The sequence below is a fragment of the Corvus kubaryi genome, unplaced genomic scaffold (genome assembly GCF_017639235.1).
Source record: "Corvus kubaryi isolate FWS band 111438036 unplaced genomic scaffold, C.kubaryi_AGA036_p1.0 136, whole genome shotgun sequence".
NCBI lineage: Eukaryota > Metazoa > Chordata > Aves > Passeriformes > Corvidae > Corvus > Corvus kubaryi.
In genome coordinates, this window is record NW_024580670.1 from 10,791,706 (window position 1) to 10,812,260 (window position 20,555).

Genomic DNA, 20,555 nt, shown 5'->3' on the forward strand with positions numbered 1-20,555 from the left:
CCTGCCAGCCCTGTTCCTCCTCCCACAGGAACGTCTTTGGGAAATCCCCACATTTTTTCCATGCTGCCTTGCCCCAGACAAGGCGCCTGGCTCCGCCAGCTGCCTCCTCAGTTCAGAGGGAGCCCACACATCTGGGAGAAGCTTTTGCAAGCTCTGCCCAGGGAGAGGCAGAAGCAGGGCTGCACTGGCCTCTCTCCACTCTCAAGGCCATGACAGCAGGGACCTCCAGCAAGGACAGTCCAAGGATGGGCAAGGCAAAGGCAGAGGGATGACCCCTGTGAAAGCTGAGTTGCAGGCAGGGCAGTGGGACCAGGACCAGCTCCACAGCACTCACCTCTACCTCGAGCATCCTCACCCTGACCTGCTGAGCGGAACAACAGACCCTGGCCACGGCTGTCTGGCCTGGGGGGCACATGGGCCTTTCAGTGTTCCCCCACGAGGCAACAGCCTCACATGGTCACACAGCACCAGCAAAATCCCTGTTCTGTCCCAGGCAGTGAAGGGCTTTGCCAAATCCCCAAGGGTGGCAGCGAGCCTGGGTGCAGGAGGGTAGAGCGGCAAGGCAGGCACAGCTGACAGGGAGACAGCCTGCTCCGGTCACGGGATTCTTCCGCTTCACAAGGTTCCTTATATAATTTTGAATTTAAAGGGGAGAGAGGTCTTTTGGCAAGCAGCAGGCTCCAAATGCATGCCAGTCCCCAAGGGGTTTTAAATCCATACCGCATGTGCACGGAGCATATGGGAAAATGCCGAGCTCCACGTACGCAAGGGCAGCACAGAGCTCTGTAATTCCCACTCATCACTGCCTGGGAAGCAAGGATCAGCCCGGACCGGCTCCCACCAACAACCCACAGTCACCCATGTGGAGGGGAGAAAACACAGCACTTTTCCATGCCCCAGCACAATACACTCGCAGCTACAATGGCATCAGCCTCCCACAGCCATGGCAAGGCTGCTCGCCCTCCTCACCGTGCCACCATTCAGCTCCAAGGCCAGTGGTGCAACTCCCTGCCGCAGCAGGAACTCAGTGCTGTGCCAGCCTTCCAACAGGGAAGGACCAGTCACATTCAGCCTCCCCAGGCACTTTGGGGATGCTGGGCGGCTCCCTCAGTCACTCTAACTTTGGGGTTTGGGTGTTGAGTTAATGTACAGACAAAGATCAACTCCCTTCCCCGCCTGACTGTTGCTCATCCTTCCCCAAACTGGGGGAACTCCTATAGCCAGTCATGAGAGATGCGGGGATCTCCAAAACAGGAACATGGGGCACCACGCGTCTCTGCAACCACAGGAAAAAGAGGGAAGGGAAATCACAACCTCCCCACTCATCCTCTGAATGCCAGCCTTGCCCTCTCCTATCCATTGGCCAACACACATACTAAGCGTCCTCCTCTGCATTACGAGGCTAGGAATTTTAAAAGAGCAGATCCTAGAAAATCATCTTCCTAATCACAGAGCGAGATGCGAGCGATGTTCCAGCCGATACACAGCTCCCATCCAAATATCCGGGATTTCTCAGGTGCTTTGCTGGGGAAAAACTTCTGTCGCCCACAGCCCAAACAAACCCCAGCACCTTCCACCCAGCCATCTGCAGTAGCAGAAGGGTTAAGGGCAATGCCACAAAGGTATTCAAGCCCTGGCACTCCGGAGTGCAGATTCTGCTCTCTCTGAGTTCAATCTGCAGCTTCCCCACCCGCGCGGCTGCTGAATATGCAAGAGGAGAGATGTTTATGGTGTTTACTGCTCTCTGCTTTGTCTCAACATACTCTCTGGGAGATGACAAATACAGCTGCGCTCTGGGACCGAGGAGCTCCCGCCGCCGCCATGCTGACACCACCTCGATAAATAATTATGCCAACAATTAGCTCATTAACAGCAAACTGCCTCGTTAGGGAAGCGCAGGCAGCACAGAGAGGTCGGGCCAAGGGCGGCAGTGCCAGGGTTACGGAACCCACCGACATCTCTGGCAGATGCAGGCTGTGGGGAGAGGCAAGGCAGAGGGACGGAGGGAAGGATGGACAGAGGGACAGCTGTCCCCCAGCCGGTGCTGGCAGGGACCGACACGCACCACAGCACGCGAGGGCCAGTGACCTTGGAGCGTTTCAGCCCGCGGATGCTGGGATCTGCAGGAGACACTGGGATCTGCAGGAGGCATCGGGATCTGCCCACTCTCGCATTTGCATGGGTTTTTGCAGGGACCTTCAGCCTACTGCAAGGGGGGGTGTTTCTTTTGGGGGTTCTTGGGCTGTTTTTTTAATTATTTTTATCTTTTGCTTTTATTTCCGTGCTTTCCTTTGGCACCCCTCTCTATTGCCCCTGGCTCAGACACCCCAGGCTGCTATCTGCACAGCACAGCAGTCTTCTCTCTCCCAGCACTACTTTTTGCCTCCTCACAACAGGATCAGGAAATTCGGATTTCCTGGGGAAAGGGACCTGAAGGAGCGGGGAAGCAGGCCCACAGCACCAAGCGAGCAGGAGCGGGTGTCTCCTGATATGCCTTGTCTCATTGCCTCCCTTCAAGCCCACTTACGAAAGCAATGAGGGAGCAGACAGCACGACAAGGCTCGCATCACTCAGCATTATTAATTAGCCAGTAATTCGCCAGTTAACACCATTATAGGCTCACCCCATCCCCCTGTGCATCTCCAGGGCCTGCGATGGAGGATGTGGAGGGATGCAAAGAGCCAGGGAGGAGGTTACAGGAGGCTGGTACTAAGTGCCAGGCTGGGATGCCAGTCTTTTTGTGCATTAATCGCTGCTCAGGAATAATCCCAGTGTGGTACAGTTTGTTACCACCTGCATTTCTCTGGCTACCCCGGAAAGGATTTGGCTTATCCTGGCCCACTTTCAGCCAGTTTGTCACCAGCCATTGCCCTGTGCCAGCAAGCTGGGCAGCAAGCCTTACTGAGGAGTCAAAACTCATTTTCTCCCTGGGGTAGCCCAGGGAAAGCTGATGCCCACATCCTGCTGGCTCCAGACACTGGCTCTGCCCACACTGCCAGCCCGGGAGTCAAGGGCTCCGGGAACTCCCTGCTGCAACCGCTGCACTCCAGCTTCAGCCCACTGCCCTTTCCCAGCCCTTGTTCCCCCCAGTTTGGGGACAGGAGCACTGGGCAGATGCACTGAGCACATCTGGCCACAGGCACAAAGACCTCTGAGCCCTGCACTGCACAGGGGAAGAAAAGAGCCTGGCTACACAACACCAAGCCCCTCTCAGTGAAACACTGGGAGCAGCAAAGCCTCTGGAGAGGTTCAGGGGCGATTTAGGCAGCAGGGCTGGCACAGGGAAATGGCCTGGGTGCCTCCACAAGATGCCTCTGCTGCTTTTGGAAGTACATGCTCAGGTCTGAGTGCACCAGTGTGAGGAGCCTCCCTGCAGAGCCAGCTTCACTCCCCTTCCCACTTCCAGATCACTGGATCCCAGAGGGAGGGAGAGAGAAATGGGAGGGAGGAATTCGCTCCACTCACCAGTGTTGGTGAGGCATCACTAACATCTCCTGAGCTGCCTGGCAGCCTCTCTTCCCAGCTCCAGCACCAGCTCTAGAGAATCAGAGAATCCCCCTGCAGTGCTGGGGATGAGCATCCCTTGGCCCTGCACTGCTCGAGGTCTGGGAGTGCAGTGCTGGCAAAACCTCCTCCAGAACAGACCAGCCTCAGCCCCTTACTGCCATGAAAGAGCAGAGCAAGAGAGCTCCTTGCACATTTTCCATATGGATGGGGTGTAAATTCCAAGCAACTACTGACTTGAGCAATTACATTTTGCCTCCTTCGAAATAAAAAAGCCAGCATGCCCTTTATTTTGTGGCCAGTCCTCACCACCAAGAAATCTGCCACTGCCATGACTCACCCCAGAGGTGGCTTTATTCTGTTTAGGGGCACAGAAATTCCTGCCAGAAAGAGGGTACATGCTTCAAGTGGTCTGGTTTGGCCTGTGCTTAACACAGCAAGGAGCTGAGGGCTCGACTCACGATCCAGTCATGTCTTGCCCCACTCTGCCTGGCAGCTGGAGAAGGACTGGGACAGAAAACACCACCTGGCTCCCCTGGGGGAGGGTGCCACTCCCCAGCCTAACCCATACAAAAGCAGGAGCCTCCCCATCATGACACACATCCTTCCACCCCACGAGCCACATCTGCAGGACCCAGAGAGTACCTTGAGATCCACTTACTCCCAGGGGCTGGCCACCAGGTAGCAATCCCAGGACCCTCAGAGTTTAAAACCATCCTCGGAGTGCAGGGGGGCAGAGCAGCCTCCCCAAGCCCAGGGGACGTGGCGTTAGTGGGGCACTGGGAGAGGAGAGCCGGGAGTGCGGGAGGCAGCAGCGAGCAACTCCGCCGCCGAGCCAGCAGCTGCGCGACCCAACAGGCAGCCGTGTAACGATTTCATCATTTTCCAGCAAAATTGAATTAGTTCAAAGCCAAAATCTGATTTGCGAGCCCAGCGCTCTTGACAGCAAACCCTTTACTTTGTCAGGCAGCTGTTAGCTGTCTCCTCCAGAGCAGCAGCGAGGACGGTGGGAGAGAAGGCAGGGCTGCTCCACAGGGACACCCCTGCCTACCTGCCTGCACCCAAATCCCTGCTTGAGCAGGGCTAGGGGCTTGGTGATGGGTGCTGAACACCAGCAAGCGGGGCTTGGGGCAGGTGGGTGATAGCAGGTGGGTCAGGACCTCCACCAGACCCTCCCAAACACACACAGCAGCACCCCAAGCCTGCCTCAGCCCCGTATCTGACCCTACCTGGGGACTATCCAGCCTATGACCTCTCCATCACAGGGAGTTGTAGCCTCCTGCAACTACTTGTGGTTTATAACATTGCCCAGAAAAGAACACAGTAACAGTTCAATGAGAAAACAAACCAGAGAGCCAAGCAGGGAGGTCCCCTGCCCACCACCACTCAGAGGTCCCACACTGAGCAGGTGAGACACCAGCAGGGAGCAGATGCACCTGGGTGAGAACCAAGCAGGAAAACACCTCTCTGGGGACAGAGGGGAGTGCTCCCTCACTTGGGAATCACTGCTCTAGGATAGCAGCACTCACCTCCTGCACCTCTGGATGACAGTTTGCCTTGGCCACTCTCAAAAGCCACCTCTGACAGCGCCTTGTGCTCTCCCAGCACCCCATGGAGAGGATGTGGTCCCTCCATGCTGAACATCTGACCAACTTCTGCTGGGACCACCAGCCTCCCCACCTCCCTCCATCAGGTCTGTGCTCCCTGTCCCACACATCCTGCTGCTTGGCCACTGCCAAGTCCCAGGTGACCCAACACTCACAAACCCACATGTGCCATCTGCAAGGGACTCCACAGCAGAGCTGCCCTGAGGCCTGAGCATCCCACCGTCCCAGCCCAACTCACTGACACTGCTCAAATCCACAGGGCAGGGACATCAGAAACAGGCCCCTCTGTCAGCATGGGGCCCCTTCTTTGAGGCTCTCCATGGGCACTGCTGCACCCCAAATCCAGAGAGCTGACCCATCACAAAGCTGTGATTTCCTCAAGGAATGCTACGAGGCAAACTGAGCACCCTGCCCCAATGGCACCAGTCCTTCCCACTGGGAAAACACAGCTCAGGTCAAAGTACTGGGAAAGGTCCAGCCAGAGACCACCACCAGCAGCCAGAAACAGTCTGGCTTGCGTAAAGAACTTACCGAGTTGATGCAGCCCAGCTCCTTATTCAAGAGCCAGGGCAGAGAGAGTTTCCCTTCCCCTCTGTAGCATGACTGGATACGCTCCTTGATTTTATCCTTGATCTTCTTCAACGTGAAGAGGCAGAGCACAGACTCCTTGGGAGGCTTAACCCTGTTTTTCTGGCCCTGGGAGAAGATGGTGAAGAGGATATCCTCCTGCTCTGAGATGCCCAGGTACTTGGCCAAAGCCTTGCCAGGCTTGGTCAGGTAGGCGTCCTGGATCAGGCGGTACTCGATGCCGTCCTGCACGCAGCCAATGGGGAATTCCACGTAGGAGTAGAACTTGGGGTCATCCACGCAGAGGCGGACGATCTTGGAGGTGAAAAACTGCTCCCCAGTGGAGTCAGGAGAGGTGAGCTGGGTGTCCAGCTGCAGGGTCAGGTAGTAAACAAACTGCTCGCTGCTGAAGCTGTAGATGTAGTAGATATCAAAGGTGGGGAACTTGGAGAGTGTATCCGAGGGGATTTTGAGCTGCGAGGAGACAAACTCATCCTGGTAGACAAAGCCAAACATCTCTGCGTTCTCCTCATTGGCCATCAGCTTGCGGCTGGAGAGGGTGGGGAAGTACTCGGACTTCCCATCAATGGGCGTCCCAATAAAGAGCTTGTTCTGCCCATTCAGCACCTCGATGATGACACCAGACATGGTGCCCGACTCATTGACACTGGAGAGGTAGTGCTCCTTGCGGTGGTGGGGCTCACCCAGCTTGAAGAGGTCATCCAGCCGCAGGAACTGGCAAATCCCCTGGGAGGCACTGCCGCAGGCAATCAGCCGATTCCCCGAGTAGTCCACCAGCAGCAGTTTGTTCACGTTGTTGGTGGTGACCAGCCCATGTGGGCAGGACTGGACACTGGGCGGAGGGTAACACTTCTCATTGTCCTCCACGGGCCCCGTCACGTGGGTCCGCAGGAGTGTGAGGTTATTGGAGAGCTTGTAGATCCGATTGACAGCCCCCACGTAGACCTCCCCGGTTTTGTTGTGGACCACCAAGTGCGTCAAGCTCCAGTCTGTAACCGGGAAAGTCCTAAAGGGAGATTTGGGGCTGCCTTCCGCCAGCGGTAGCCAGGTGCTCCCCAAGAGCAGCAAGGTCCAAATGTGGATGGACAAGTGGTGCTTGAGCCAAAGGAGCCACATTGCAGTAGCCTCACATCCAGCCAAGGCCATGCCCAAACCCAGCCACAAAATAAATAGAAATAAACCCAAACTAAAGGGATGAGGGAGGGAGGAGGAGCTAACAGGACACAGTCTCCTCTGCTTCCGCTGCGCTCAGCATTCAGGGCATCGTGAGCACGGCCGGTCCAGTCAGCCCTAGAGGTAGAAAGACAAGAAAAGCGGGGTTAGGAGGCTTTCCTGCACAGTCCCAAGCGTGTTCCATCCCACCCAGCAGACTCTGCTGCTTCACATTTTTCTAGCAGGCAGAAGAGACCCTGGCCTGCTGCCCCAATCCCACTCCACAGCGGTGCTGGGAACGGATGCAAAATCCCAGTTAGCAGCACGCACAGCCCAAGCCCCTGCACAGAGGAGGATCTCAAAAGCACCTTTTAAAGGAGCTGAGAGCGAGCCAAGAGCCCCAGCATGTTGCCCCACATCCTGCCACCTGCCTGCCACGAGGGTCACGGGCAGGAAGGGCTGGAGGGAGCAAGCAGGCATGGCAAGGACAAGCCTGTCCTTCTGCCATTTCTGTGCATTAGAAAACACAGAGCCAGACATGAGGCAGTTGGTTTGAGAGGCTCCAGAGGAACCAGGGGGCACACACAGGGGGAATGGAATGCTCTGCCTGCTGCTGTGCCACAGCTGGGGCTCACCAGCATAGAGCAGCAAAGCAGTGGGGAGCCAGCCACATACCCCCACACCAGTGGGGTATCCCAGCAGCGGGGAGGAGATGGCCACAGGAAAGCAACGCACAGCTCTGCTCTCTGCATCAGTTCAGCAGCCCCTCCATTATACCCCATCCCTGTCTTCTCCATCCACCCTCCCCACACAGGCACAAGCACCCCTGGACTAGCGTGGGGTTGTGCAAACCCCCCTGCCAGCACACAGCCCATCCACCCCAGCTGGGACACCAGCTCAGCTTCCCAGCCAGTGCAGATAAGCCGCTTCAAAAGGCAGTGGAGGAGGAGGAGAGCCTCTCTCTCCTCCCTCTCCTTATCGTCCATCTCTGACTCAGCCCAGGATAACCTCTGAGAGGATCCCCAGCAGGGAGTGGCACAGGTAGGAAATATGGCCCTCGGTGACTGGCAGCTCGCCAGATCCCAGTCCGGGCAAGGCAGGGTGTCAGAGGGCAGCCAGCTGCCGTATCAGCAGGGCTGTGTGGGGCTGAACACTGCCCCAGCCTCAGCACCCTGCTCCTGGCAGGGCTGTGGGACCCACCAGCTAGGCCACATGCAAACCTTGGGGGGCTGCATCATCACTGAGCCAGCAGTGAGCCATACAGGTACCCCAACATTCCACACGGCATCCTTCACTTCTGCTGCTCCCCTCCCAAGCCACAGAGCCAGACTGGGAGAGGTCTAATGAAAGGGAGAAACTTTTTTCCCCCTTCTCCAACTCCCAAAAAGACCCCCCCTCTCCTTTTGCACAGCAAGCCCAGCCCTAGCCACCCCTGCAGCCCTGCCAGCTCCACTGGGCCCCAGCTACGTTGGGAAAAGCTTCTGCACCACTTCCAAACCCTCTCTGCAGATCTGCCTCTGCCCACATGCTCTGCACCCTGCTCTCTTTGACTTCCCAACACATCCACCTCCAAGGCAACAGTCTCAAGGGATATTTGGACAACAGCATATAAGCAACACTGAGACCAAATCCAGGTGCCACAAAGCTCCACGGGTGTAGAGACAACCAAAGCACCAGCCCTGGAAATCATCCCCATGGTCCCAATCACCCATTCCTAACACCTTTTCAACACTGGGAGCCTCCCAGCAAGGAGTAGGTAGTCACAACACTGTCAGAGCAAGAGCACTCCCAGAAGACACTGACACTTCCCAGAATCTTTGTTTTTCTGAGCTTGTTGGTAAGAGAATAACCACGAGCACCCCGGATCAGAGCTTATTAGCCCCAAACCACACTGATGGGGGACCGAGTGGTGCTGTCAGCACAAACCCACTGGTTAGCCCAGAAAGCCACAGCCCAGCAGCTGCAGACACTGGGGTTTCCTGACAGAAACCAGAGAGTGGTTTCCCACCCCAAGAAACTGGCACAGCTGTCACCAAGCCACTGCTCCCATGCAGCTGAGCCCCTCAGGAACAGCATAGTGGCTGCCTGGCAAGGAGACCAGCACCGACACCAAATTCATGTGTCAGTGACATGCCAAGGAGAGAAGGAATGGGGAAGATGGGGAAGGTGACAGTGGGAGATTGGTGCAGCGTGGGGATGCCAACCAGAGCATCTCCTGCCAGGACGAGAGAGCATGACAGGAAACATGCTTTCTTGGTGCATTTCTGTGATTCATTGCTTCTCTTTCAGGAAGTGGGTGAGAGAACTAGAGGTCGAGCTGCTGCCACAAACCAGGGCTAGAAAGCCCAACAGGAGATTCCCAAATTAACGTAGGGAACTGCAAATCAGAAGTTGGAACGAGAGCAAAGTGAGGCAGAGCTGGGGCGAGCTGAGAGATGACACTCTGCAGAGCTCCTCAGAGACTTCTGCTCCTAAATATACTACAGCAGCAACATCTCGTCCTAGTGACCTGACACCAGTGGTGGTTTCGTCCAGTCCTGCTCAAAACCATCAGCAGCAATTAATAAAAATTAAACAGCACAAATGGCTAGTTTGTCTACTTTCTTCAGGATTCAGTGATACGGGTTCCCGAACTTTGGATTGAACTGAAGCAGGGCTCAAGCCCACCACAGTGCAGGCAGCTCTGCACTGGAATATGGGTGGTGGCACAGCCCCTGCTCCCTGCCCATGGGAGGAGCAGCCAAAGGGCATCTCCCTGCCGTCACACAGCCTCCAAGTCCCATGGAGAGGTCACAGTGCAGCTAAGGCAGGGCAGCTGCTCCACTGGTACATTCTTTAAACCACAGGGCACCCAAACCCCCTGGGGCTGCAGTCAAGTAGCACATTCCCCTGGGGGGACGCAGTCCAGGGCCACCATACGACTGCCACCACCGAGAAGCAAGACCCGCAGCACCAACACCTCCAGTGCAGTCCAAAGGCACGGAAAACCCCAGGCAGATACCCTGGAGCCAAGCCCTGCCCTGAAACAGGCAGCAATAAAATAATACACCCCAGCCCAGATGCATGTGTGCCAACTGGGAGAGTGGGACTGCAAACACACCCTGCTGTGCTGCTGGGCAGCAAGTGATGCAGTGCAGAGCATCTGCAGCACTGAGCATCCCTAGGGCTCACCCCACTGTGGGGCCACACCACCAGCCAGACAGCACCACAGGCTTGTGTTTTGATTTACACACACACGTATATGTGTGTATATATATATATATATATATATATACATACATCTATTTATAGCAGGAAACCTGCCATCAGAAACAAAGCCAGCATAAGAGCCAAATCTGCCCCAACCCCTTTCATCCCCCACTGGAAAGGACATTTGCTCACGGTTTCACCTCAAATTGGTCACGTTGAGATGGTTGCAGCCGCTGCAAGACTTGGATGGGGGTCACCCACCTCAGCACAGCCAACACTCACACATCCCAGCTTCCAACAAGCCTTTCAGCAACAAGCCATGGACGTGCCCCACAGATGCCACTGCCCCAGTTGCTGGCTGCTGGAGAGGTGGCAAGGGGCAGCAGCACTCATCCCCCGAGGCTGAGAGCTCCCGGATCCTGCAATATGCCCAAAAACCTGTGTTTGGGATGGGAGATCACACTTTGGGAAAACAATCATCACTTTGATAGCACAAAGCAGGAGTACTGGGATGGAAAAACTAACCTTAAAAGGCAAAGACTGGACAGAGCATTAAGGACCAGCTCTCCACTCATCCGGGCAGCAAGTCCAAGAGTCAGCACTAGCCTACAAAGCAGCAGCTCTCATGGGAATACCCGCAGACAGGGTTTAAAACATGCAGACAAGCACAGAGGTGCATATTTGGCACTCACAGACCCGCCTGCCATCCCTGCTCTTCCATCGACAGGACCCCAGCAGGTTCACTCCCAGCAAAGCACACCAAGAGCTTCACAGCCTTGCACTTTTGCAAGAGAGGTTGGAGGAGAGAAAGCATGGGATTGAAAACCACCAAGTAACCGACCCACAGAAGGGGAAATGGCATCTAATGGCATTTTTAAACGTTTTTTATTGTTTTTCTCCCCTTTGCAATTTTAGGGGAAATGGCATCTTTACCTGTAATTCCTCCAAGTCACTTGCTGCTCTCAGCAATAAGAAACAGTCGAGAAGGGACCAGCTCTGAGCTGCCAGTAATTAGCAAAGGGGAGAGAGGGGAGATTATCCAGGAAAGAGAAAAGCCTTTGGGCCACAGGAGAGGCAGCCTCACCATAGAGCTGGTGTATTTTTAGGTTCATCTGCCTGGGAAAAGCCTTGCAACAATGAGGAAAGCCTGGTGGTGGTACAAGTCAGAGCTGCACTACATATGCAAGTGCTGTAACAAGGCTAAACTTTAACTCTTTCCTTCACTGCATACAGTCATTGAAAACTATTTGACTTCAGTCCCTCCCTAGCCTGTGAGTTAAATCATTAAAAACCTTATCCCTGGCTCAAACCACACCCTGATGAAATCAATGGCAGGCTCTGAAGCTGCCCCAGTGCCTCAATCTCCATTACTATCACCCAATCAAGAATATCTTCAGAATCTTCAGTTTCCTCCCAGGCTCCTGACATTCCCCCAAGCAGGGGCTGAGGAGCCCATCCTGCCCTGCCATCCATCCCAGCTTCCATTCCTGCCCTGCAAGGATCTTCTGGGCAAAGAATTCAACCTCTTTTGTCCTGTGAAATGTGACAAGAAGAAGCAGCCATCTACTGCCCAAGGGCTCACGAAGCTTGACCCTCAGCAAAAAGGGGCATAAAAGAACAAGCAGTGAGGAAATTAAATAGCATTTCTCAAGTGCGCAATTCCCCCTCTCTGGTCCTCTGCAAGAAGTCAAGTCACACCAAGAACAGCTTGAACTCCAGAACAGCTCTGGAGCCACTACGTGCTCTCACCACCAAGAGACTGCAGGCTGCCCTGCAGAGAGCCCTTCCAAAAAGGGCTCACAAGCATTTCCGATACGGAAACCCAGGCTCCCCGCAACCACAACATCCTGAGGCACAGAGGCACACGAGGACAGTCTCAGCAGTCCTGCCAGCACTGCTTATCCCTGCCACAGAAACCAGGCATGGACCGAGGCCCTACACATATTTCCCAACTCTGTCCAGCTACGCCAAAGCGAGAGTCTGTGGCTGTCCTTTGCCTTATTCCCACAACTCACCTGGGTATCACAGTCCGTACAGGGACCCTACAAGGGCCACCGAGGGCCCTTCTGTTTGCAGCCCACATGCTGGATCTGGGCTTCCCAGGCGGAGAGTGCACCCCACCTTCCCTTGTGCTCCCTGCAGCCAAGAGAGGAGTACACAGACCTGGACTGACTGACCCCGACCCAAGGCACCAGGACACCAGCCATGGCACTATCATTCCTACTATCAACACCCAGGTCAGCTCAAGGCTTCAAACACCACACTGATGTGAATTTTGCCACCTCAATCAGCACCAATTAATAACATCTCACCCCAGCTCAAGAGCAAAGAAATACAGACCACATTCCCTGAAGGCCACCATCTCCTTTGGCTTTGGCCCATGCACTCCCAGACTCTGATTCTGACATCTCATCAGTCCACTGCCCCACATAAATATCCCAAAAACCTGCCCTGCTGGCAGAGATCACCTTGGTCCAGCTGGACCTGCAGAGACCAGAAGATCACCCACAAGCAAGGTCTCTCAACAGCAGAGAAGTCCAACAAGAGATCTTTCGGCCATCAGCATCCTTCCCTTGTCTGATCTCATTCCCTGGGGCATAATGCATCACTCCTCACTTCCCAGCCGGCTGCTCCACATCCCTCACTGGGCCAGGGCAGCCACAAACACAAGCCATGATCTTACCCTGCCCAGATCAATTCTGCTCTTCCAGCCCAGCTCTCCAAGCTGCATTTTCACCTCTCTGGCACCAGTGCTTCCCCCAAATCTCAGACGGAATCCGCAGAGCTCCCTCTTTGCAATGGAGCACTGCCACAGGAGGATTCCTGGTTGCTGAACCCCCCTCTACTCCAGCAAAGGGAGGTCATTCTGGGGTTGGTTTAATCCCAGCTAAGCTGAAATTCCCATGCTTCCGCCTGGCCCCTTGCTGACACCAGAACTTGTGCTGTCCCGTGGCGAGCCAAGCACAACTGCCACCACATTAGTTCTGATTGAAACAACCACAAAACTTCTCCAAACGAGCTTTCCCAAGCCATGTGTGCCTTTCCTTCCCCTATCAACCTCCCATCCTTCCCCCTCTGCTGTTTCAGTTATGCTGCCCCAAGAACCCACAGCTGGAAATGGCTCAGGTCCCAGTTTTGCTTCCCCTGTGGAGTTCCCAGCTCAGCACAGCCCCATGTTTTATTTGCCCAAGGTGAAGCTGACCCAGGAGAAGTGAGACACCCAGAGAGATAGCAAAGCCTCACCTGGCAATGGGACAAGCAGAGAGGGGAAGGGGAAGAGCCCAAAAGTCCCCCCACAGCAACACCACCACAGGGGAACCTGTTCTGAGAGTCCAAAAGAGGCTTCATTCACAGCACCACAGGCAAAGAGCATCTGATATTAACAGGCATCTCCATGGCCATGGAGGTGCCGTGCCCACACTCTGCTTTCCTATGGGCAGCGCCAACACAGCACATCCCATCCCAATTTCCCACAGCAAGGGGGTCTCACCCACCAGACCTGGGCAGAGCACACATCAAAGCATGGGTGCAGCCCAAGAGCTGCTAGCTGGCAGGGAAGGCAGAGCAAGGCTGCTTCTTTTCCTGCAGATCCCAGCTGCAGCCCCAAGCCATGTTGGACACAGGCATCAACCTTGCTACTATGGCCTGACACCATACACGAGGGGCTGAGATTCCAACAGGCGTCAGCATAATGGATCGGCTCCTTCAGTGCAAAACCGAGAGGAGGCAGCTGCTCGCCCCTGCTGGAAGGGCTGTCCAAGCATCTCTGCCAAAAACCCACTTTCTGCTAATGAAAGTGGCTGGATGGCAGCTCCAGCAAGTGCCATCACCCCACAGAGGGCCAGGGAGCCATACAAGGCACAGCCAGCAGGCCAAGAGATATCCTGCTCTGCTGGGAGCTGACACACTCCCCTGGCACGGTCGCATCCCTCCCTCCCAGCTCTCTCCCACGCAGGCACGAGGCTATGCAGAGCAGGACCCGTCCTGCATGTGCCAGCAGCCCCACGGGCACCTCGGCCATGCTGATAAGGAATAACAGTGGGAGCCGTGGAAGCCGGGGCTGCTGGCAGCGTCATGGGGCTCGGCGGCGGCTCTCCTTCGGAAACGGCGCTGCCTTCCTGCCTTCCTCCTCCCCCATTTCTTCCCGATGACATCAGCCTGAAAAACAGGTTCTTGACTTCAGCAGGGCTCATCGGGCCGATTCTGGTCCTGCCAGAGACGGGAGAGCCCCCCCTTGGCTCTAGAAAGGAAGCAGCCATCCAGGAGCCGGACATGGAGATAAGCAGCAGTGGGCAGGCAGGGACCCTGCCAGCATGCCAACACTTCTAGGAATAAAAACCATGGAGAAGCAGACGGGGGTGGAGGGAATGCAACGCTGGGGAACAGATTTCAATGTTTTACAGAGGCCGTGGCAGCTGTAAGCTGGGGCTCGCATCCCGGCTCCGACACTGCTCTGCTACAGGGCAGCCAGACCTACCCAGTGCAAAAGTCAAATCCCAGGGCAGACTCCCATCTCACTCCAGCTCCCAGAGCCCAGCAGCAAGCCCTCAGGCTGGCCAAAATGACAAGACAGGACTTAACACCATCCAGCAAAGCCTTCCGAGGGCCACAAAGCTGGACACGGACCAGCAGGGAACACGGTCCTGTGAAATATCCTGCCCACCAGCCAAGCTCCAAGATTATTTTTAAACTCCTCTTAAAATATTTTTGGATTTTCCTCTTCCCCTGTTGAAACTAACAGTCTGCACAGGAAGAGCGAAGCAAACGCCCGTACACAAAGCCTGACCACATGCACAAAGCAAACAACTTACTGCCATTCTAATTACCTGCGATGTTATCGGCAGCTCTGACGGGGTCGGCATTTGCAGAAGGAAATGTGGTTTTCACATCGTGTCACTTGAAACGAGTGCGACCATCCTTCCTCCCCCCACCCCCCAGCAGCACCCACTCATGCCAACACCATGGTAAAGTGGGGGGACAGCCCTTGCATGTGGGGCTACATCACACGGGAAATTTCTCCCCCTAATACAGGAATCTGCCTCTTCTCTTGCCAAGAATTTGCTTCTGCAAGAGAGCCTGAATATTTTGACACACAAACAGTTGTTTAACTAAGCACATAAAGCAAAAGGACTCACAGGGCTACTACAATGACACCAAGACTTGCCTGGATGGAGGTAGCATCAGATGTGGATCCACAAAGGATTGGGCCCCCAGCACTGATGTTGCCCCAGAGGTGCTCAGAGCATCCAAGCTTCCCAACAATTTTGCGAAACCAGCCCTGCTCCCAACCCCTCACATGCCAGACTGCATCTCTGCTCCTCCAAACTCCCAAGAAAACATGAAGAATCACTCAACATTTATCAGTTCAAAACACACATGCAATTAGCAGGAATTTTTTTCCTCCCTCCAGTATAATTATATATGTTTTAATGCAATTACCACCCCTATATTTTGTACATTAAACAGTAGGCAACCCAAGGAAGAGAGAGGCTTTTATTTTTCTTGGCTTTGCCTTTCTGAAAATACTACGTTGCAAAATAACTCCGGAAGAAAGGCTTATCTTTACCAGAAAAAGAGGGAGAGAAGATGAAAAATGGGAAGAGGGAAGGAGAAATCTCCCAAAGAGAAAACAGGGATTGCAGTGTCCCTCCACGCTGCCCTCACCTTCTGGTCATTACACGTACCTACACCTGGAAACCGTCCCTGACACCACGGACAGGACTCAGAAACAGCCTCAGCCCCTGTTCTCCGTCGCCAACAGCAAGGAAAACTGCATCAGGCAAATGGTCATTATGAAGCCGGGGTCATTAGCCGGATTAAAGCTCCCGAGCTCCGGCCAGCAGCACGGAGAGCAAAGTGCAGCTAAACTGCCCAAATTGGATTACCAGCGCTCCCGGGTCTCTGTGCCAAGTTGGCTGGCAGATTGCGGGATGCTCGGGACGGGGAGGTCCAGGACAGCGAGCCCCAGGGCCGATCTGCAGGCTGCCAGTGAGGAGGAGGAGAGAGGAGGAAGAGATGGTCCCTGCATAGCATATCCCCCAGAGCCAAGCAGCCTAGCCCTGGCACCCCTGGCATGTTCTCACCTCAGGCACTTTCTCTAGCAAAATCCCTCACAATCTCAGCTCAAGGAGCAAAGAGGATATCACACCCTGGCTCGCACCAGGCCCTGAGTTGATCCCAGCAATACAAAAATCTCTGTGCTTCAGGCAGCTCACAAGGGTCTCTGCCCCGGGGCACAGACCAGCACACAGCAGCCCACAGGGCAGGGGTGGATTTGGTCCTCATTACACCAAGACACCATAGGGACAGAGGAGTGACCCAAAATAGTCCATCTGGCACCATCCAAGGCGACTTCAGAGCAGAAAGAAGCAAAAGTACTTGCGGAGTGTGAGCCTGACAATCTGGATGTGGAGTTTTCTTCCAAACTCAAACATCTCGGCACACCAGCAACAAAGAGGAGGTGTGCCAAGCCTAAAGGGAAAATAAACTTTGAAATGTTTTTCATTCAGGTTTTTAAATGGTGGTTTCCACACAGAACAAGGGCTGGAGGCAGCCGCAGAGTGCTCAGGAAAGCAAGGCAAACAAGGACACCTTCCTGTGCCTGGCCACGCTCTGACAAACCCAAGAGAAGGTGTGTGTTTGGCTATACCACAGGCCAAGTGCAGGGCAGAAGAGCCAGGACTGCCCATGTCTGGCACTGAAACCATCAAAACTTATTTACTGGCTGGAGCTTTTCTCCTCCATGATGCACAAGAGGTTTGCTCAAATGTGACTTCCAAGCATAGCAGGAAGACCATATTGGGGTATCTACATGGCTTCCATGCTGCACCCTGGGGAAGACTAAGAGGGCATGGATGAGGCTGTGGATCAGGGACGGTGTCAGAGCACACGTGTTCTCACCAAGTACCACATATCTGGAGTGGGATGTTCCCCACAGCACCACATGGGACACTTCCCAGGCTACAGCCAGAGAAGAAGCTGGTTGTCTCCAGTTTAAAGCCAAACCAGCCACCTCACCACTGGATGGTGGCAAACACTTGCTCCTTCTCATTTTGCATGAAGCCATGGCACGCAGCACCTTGATGGGAAAAGGGGCCCCAATCCAAACTCAGGAAAGGTAAGGAGTCATGGTCCGTGCTGAACCAAGCTCCACATCACGTGTAATTCCCGGCCTTTGGGCCTTCCTCTACATACAAGATACCTCACCAAGCCATTCCCTGGTCAAACTCTGGCCAGGAACTCTCTACTCACTAGTTTCTTCCATATAGCACACAACTACTTAAGAACATAACTTGAAGGAGACATTTACAGATCAGAGACAACAACAACCCAGGTTCTCAATACATACATTCCACCAGCTCAGATCAATGAAAAATCCAAGCTTGCAGGCAGTGAGGACAGCATCTGGGCATTGGGGTGACCCACGCCCACCCTCCCATTGCTGCACAGAGACATGGCAGCACCTCTGCTATGCTGGCTCTTTCAAGGCTCCCCTTCCATTGAGCCAGAGGTGCCAAAAACCGTGACTGACTTCTCACTGAAGACCAAGGCACCAAAACACCCTACACAGAAAGGCAATTACAACAAAGCCCAGTGGGACTTAGCAGAAGCCCGATACAGGTAATGCTCCCCCGGTTTGCAGGGAGCCGGTGTCACCAGCACGGCAGCACCAGTCTCCGCTCCTCGGAAATTCCCAGCTCAGGGCCGGGTCCGGCTCTCGGAGGCAGCGAGCGCTGCAGCCAGGAGCAAGGCAGGCAGCAACAAAGGCCCTGACCCACACTCAGCCTAGAGAATAAACACATCCGAGCTCCCTTCATTTAAGTCCGATCCCAGGGCCAGATCCTTCGCTTTGTTCAGCACAAGTCAAACGCAGCGAACCCAGGGAAACAACCAGCCTGGCGTGACACTCACACGCAGGGAGCAGGGCAGGGGCCAGCCCCGGCTGCCGCCGCCATGGAGGAGGGGAGGCAGCCCTGCCAGCACGCAGCAGCGCCGCTTTATTACCCTCTTCCGTTTCGGCTGCGCAAAGCCCCGGTGAAACAGCACTCCCCGGGAGCCGCCGGCATGGCCCTCGGCCCCGTCTCCAGCGGAGTTCGGAGGAGTTTGTTTACCTCCCGCAGGGCACTGCCTCGCTCGGGGAAAGGGCTTTGTGTGACGGAGCACAAGGACTCCGCTCCGCAGCTCCGTGCGCAACCCGAGCCTGCACGAAGGCGGATGCCTGCGCTCTGCTCCAAATCCGATGCTTCTATTAAAAAAAACAAGCCAAGAGGGGAAAAGTCTCCCCGACGCCGCTATCACCATGCTAACAAAAGCAACGTCGCCAAAACTTTAATCTTCAGGGTAGCAGCTGCAGAAAAAGCCCAGCCACCCAACGGAGCAGGAGCCAGCCAGCCCCCGGCGCTGCCTCCCCGCAGCCCCTCGGGAGCAGCGAGCGCATCCAGGCTTGCCTCTCTCGGAGGAGCGGCACCGGCAGCCAAAGCCGCAAGCGGATGGGGAGCACCAGATCACACGTATGATCGGGTATTTTGAATCCAAACTTCCTTACCAGCCTTCCTTACGGCCCCGTGTCGCCACGCCGCTGCCGGCACCGGCATCCACCGGCACCAGCGGATCACTCGGCGGCGAGCGGGAAGAAGAAAAAAAAACCCTTTCCTCCTTGCAGCCACTTAAGAAATTATCCATGCATCCTCCCAGAGGCATCTGCCCCACTGCTTTTCCTTGGCTTCTCCACCTTTCCGCCCTGTTCGGTCACCAGTGTCTTGAGAGAGAGACATCGAGTCACTCATTTTACCCACTGAGTATATACAAAAGACCCTGGGATTGTTCAGGAAGCAATTAGCCGCTGTTCAGAGGAAAATGGTGTTTTCAAATGGATAACCTTTGATGTAGTCAATAGCCTCGGCTCCTCTTTTTTTTCTCCTTTTTTTTTACTTCTTGAAGCCGCACACGAAAGAAAAGAAAAAATAAAAAATGAAAAAAAAGAAATCCAGCAAAAGGCTGGTAATTCCCCCCGACACAGCTCTCGCTCAGCAAAAAGGGATTTTCTCGGAAGCTGGAGGAAAAGCAGCTTCGGGAGGCGGCTCATCTGCCCAACTTTTCTCCCCTCCGTGTCCCGGAGCATACGAGAAGGATCATGAATATTCATCCCCCCCGTTAGCAGGTTCTGCTTTTGTTTTGCCCTCCCCAAGCAGGAGCCAGGGGGGAGCTAACAAGTGAGGTTAATGCCTGTCTTTTCTCTCCCATCCGTCTCCTCTTTAACCAGTGACCTTCATGTTAAGCCCTGTTTACACACCAGTCCCCCTCCCCTGGCTCCCCCTACCCCGGCGCTCGGCCAGAGGCAGAAGGAAGAATTTTCCCGCAAGGAAGACAAGGGAGGAGAAGGGATTGCGGGATTTCGGGATTTATTTCAGCATGCCACAGAGATTTTGCAAATCCCTCCCCGATCGCACGCCGAAGCTGCCGTGTGTGTTCGCTGGGCAGGAATGTGAAGGGGCTGAGGGGCACCGAGCGCGCAGCCGGCTTTATTCGCCACCTTCCACGTTCATATCGGCGGCGGGAGGCGCGCACCGGCGCAGCCCCGCACACAGGTACCGCAGCCTCCCACGCCTCGCTCGGAGGTGCCCAGCGCTGCGCTGCCAAACTACAGCGCGATCACAATAGTCGCGATCATAACGAGGGCGACGGCAGCCATCCCACCCTATCCCATCCCACCCTATCCCATCCCATCCCGCAGGGCACCCTCGGCACCTCCCCGCCGGCAGCTGGGGAACGGGGAACGCGGAGGGAACGGCGGCGCTGTGGGCTTCGGGACGAGCCCAGCCCGGATGCCGCTCACCGCGCCCCGGCGGGATGCGGAGATGTAAAGCAGCGAGAACGCGTGAATGGATATGGGATAGCACAATGCGGGGATGGCAGCGGGGATACGGGACAGCGCGGACACAGGGATGACAGCGAGGATGTGGGGCAGCACAATGCGGGGATGGCAGCGAAGATGCAGGGCAGGGCGGATGCGTGATCCAAGGCGGCGAGCACGGGAAAGGCTGAGCCCCGTTCACGTCCCCAGCAGTGCCGGACCCGGGTGGGCGGGGGGGCTGGGGCAGCGAACGCCGCCGAGAGCCGGGGCGGGCGGGTGCAGCGGGGAGGGAGGGAGGGAAGGAAGGAGGGAGGCGGCCAAGCCCCGCCGCTACACCGGACAGGGAGGCACCGCTGGCACCGGCTCTCCGCGGGAGCGCCCCGGCCCGAGCAGCTCCAAGCGGGGAGGCGGCCCTCAGCCCGTCCAGCCCGCACCTGCCCGGTCCCGGGCACACCCCGCTACGAGACCCGTGCGGGGCTTGCGGTGGATAAAGAAAGAGGCTCGGTCCCGGCGCGGTTTTGTCCCCCCGCGGGAGGCGGCTCCCGGAGCCGCCGGGCGCAATGCGGGCTGGTCCCGGCGGCAGCAGCGCGGCGCCGGCCCTGCCCGGCCCAGCCCTGCCCGGCCGCCGCGGCCCCTCCGCGCCCCCCGACGGGGCCGCCGTG

The 20,555-nt window shown here is 55.8% G+C and overlaps 1 protein-coding gene across 1 annotated transcript in view; it reads right to left on the bottom strand.

The window, feature by feature from the left end:
• PLXNA1 (plexin A1) overlaps positions 1-20,555 on the bottom strand; it is a 116,341-nt gene that overhangs the window by 95,180 nt on the left and 606 nt on the right. The window contains exon 2 of the mRNA XM_042016856.1: positions 5,643-6,989. Coding sequence (XP_041872790.1) covers positions 5,643-6,845 — 1,203 coding nt within the window. The 5' untranslated portion in view covers positions 6,846-6,989. The remainder of the gene's footprint in view (positions 1-5,642; positions 6,990-20,555) is intronic.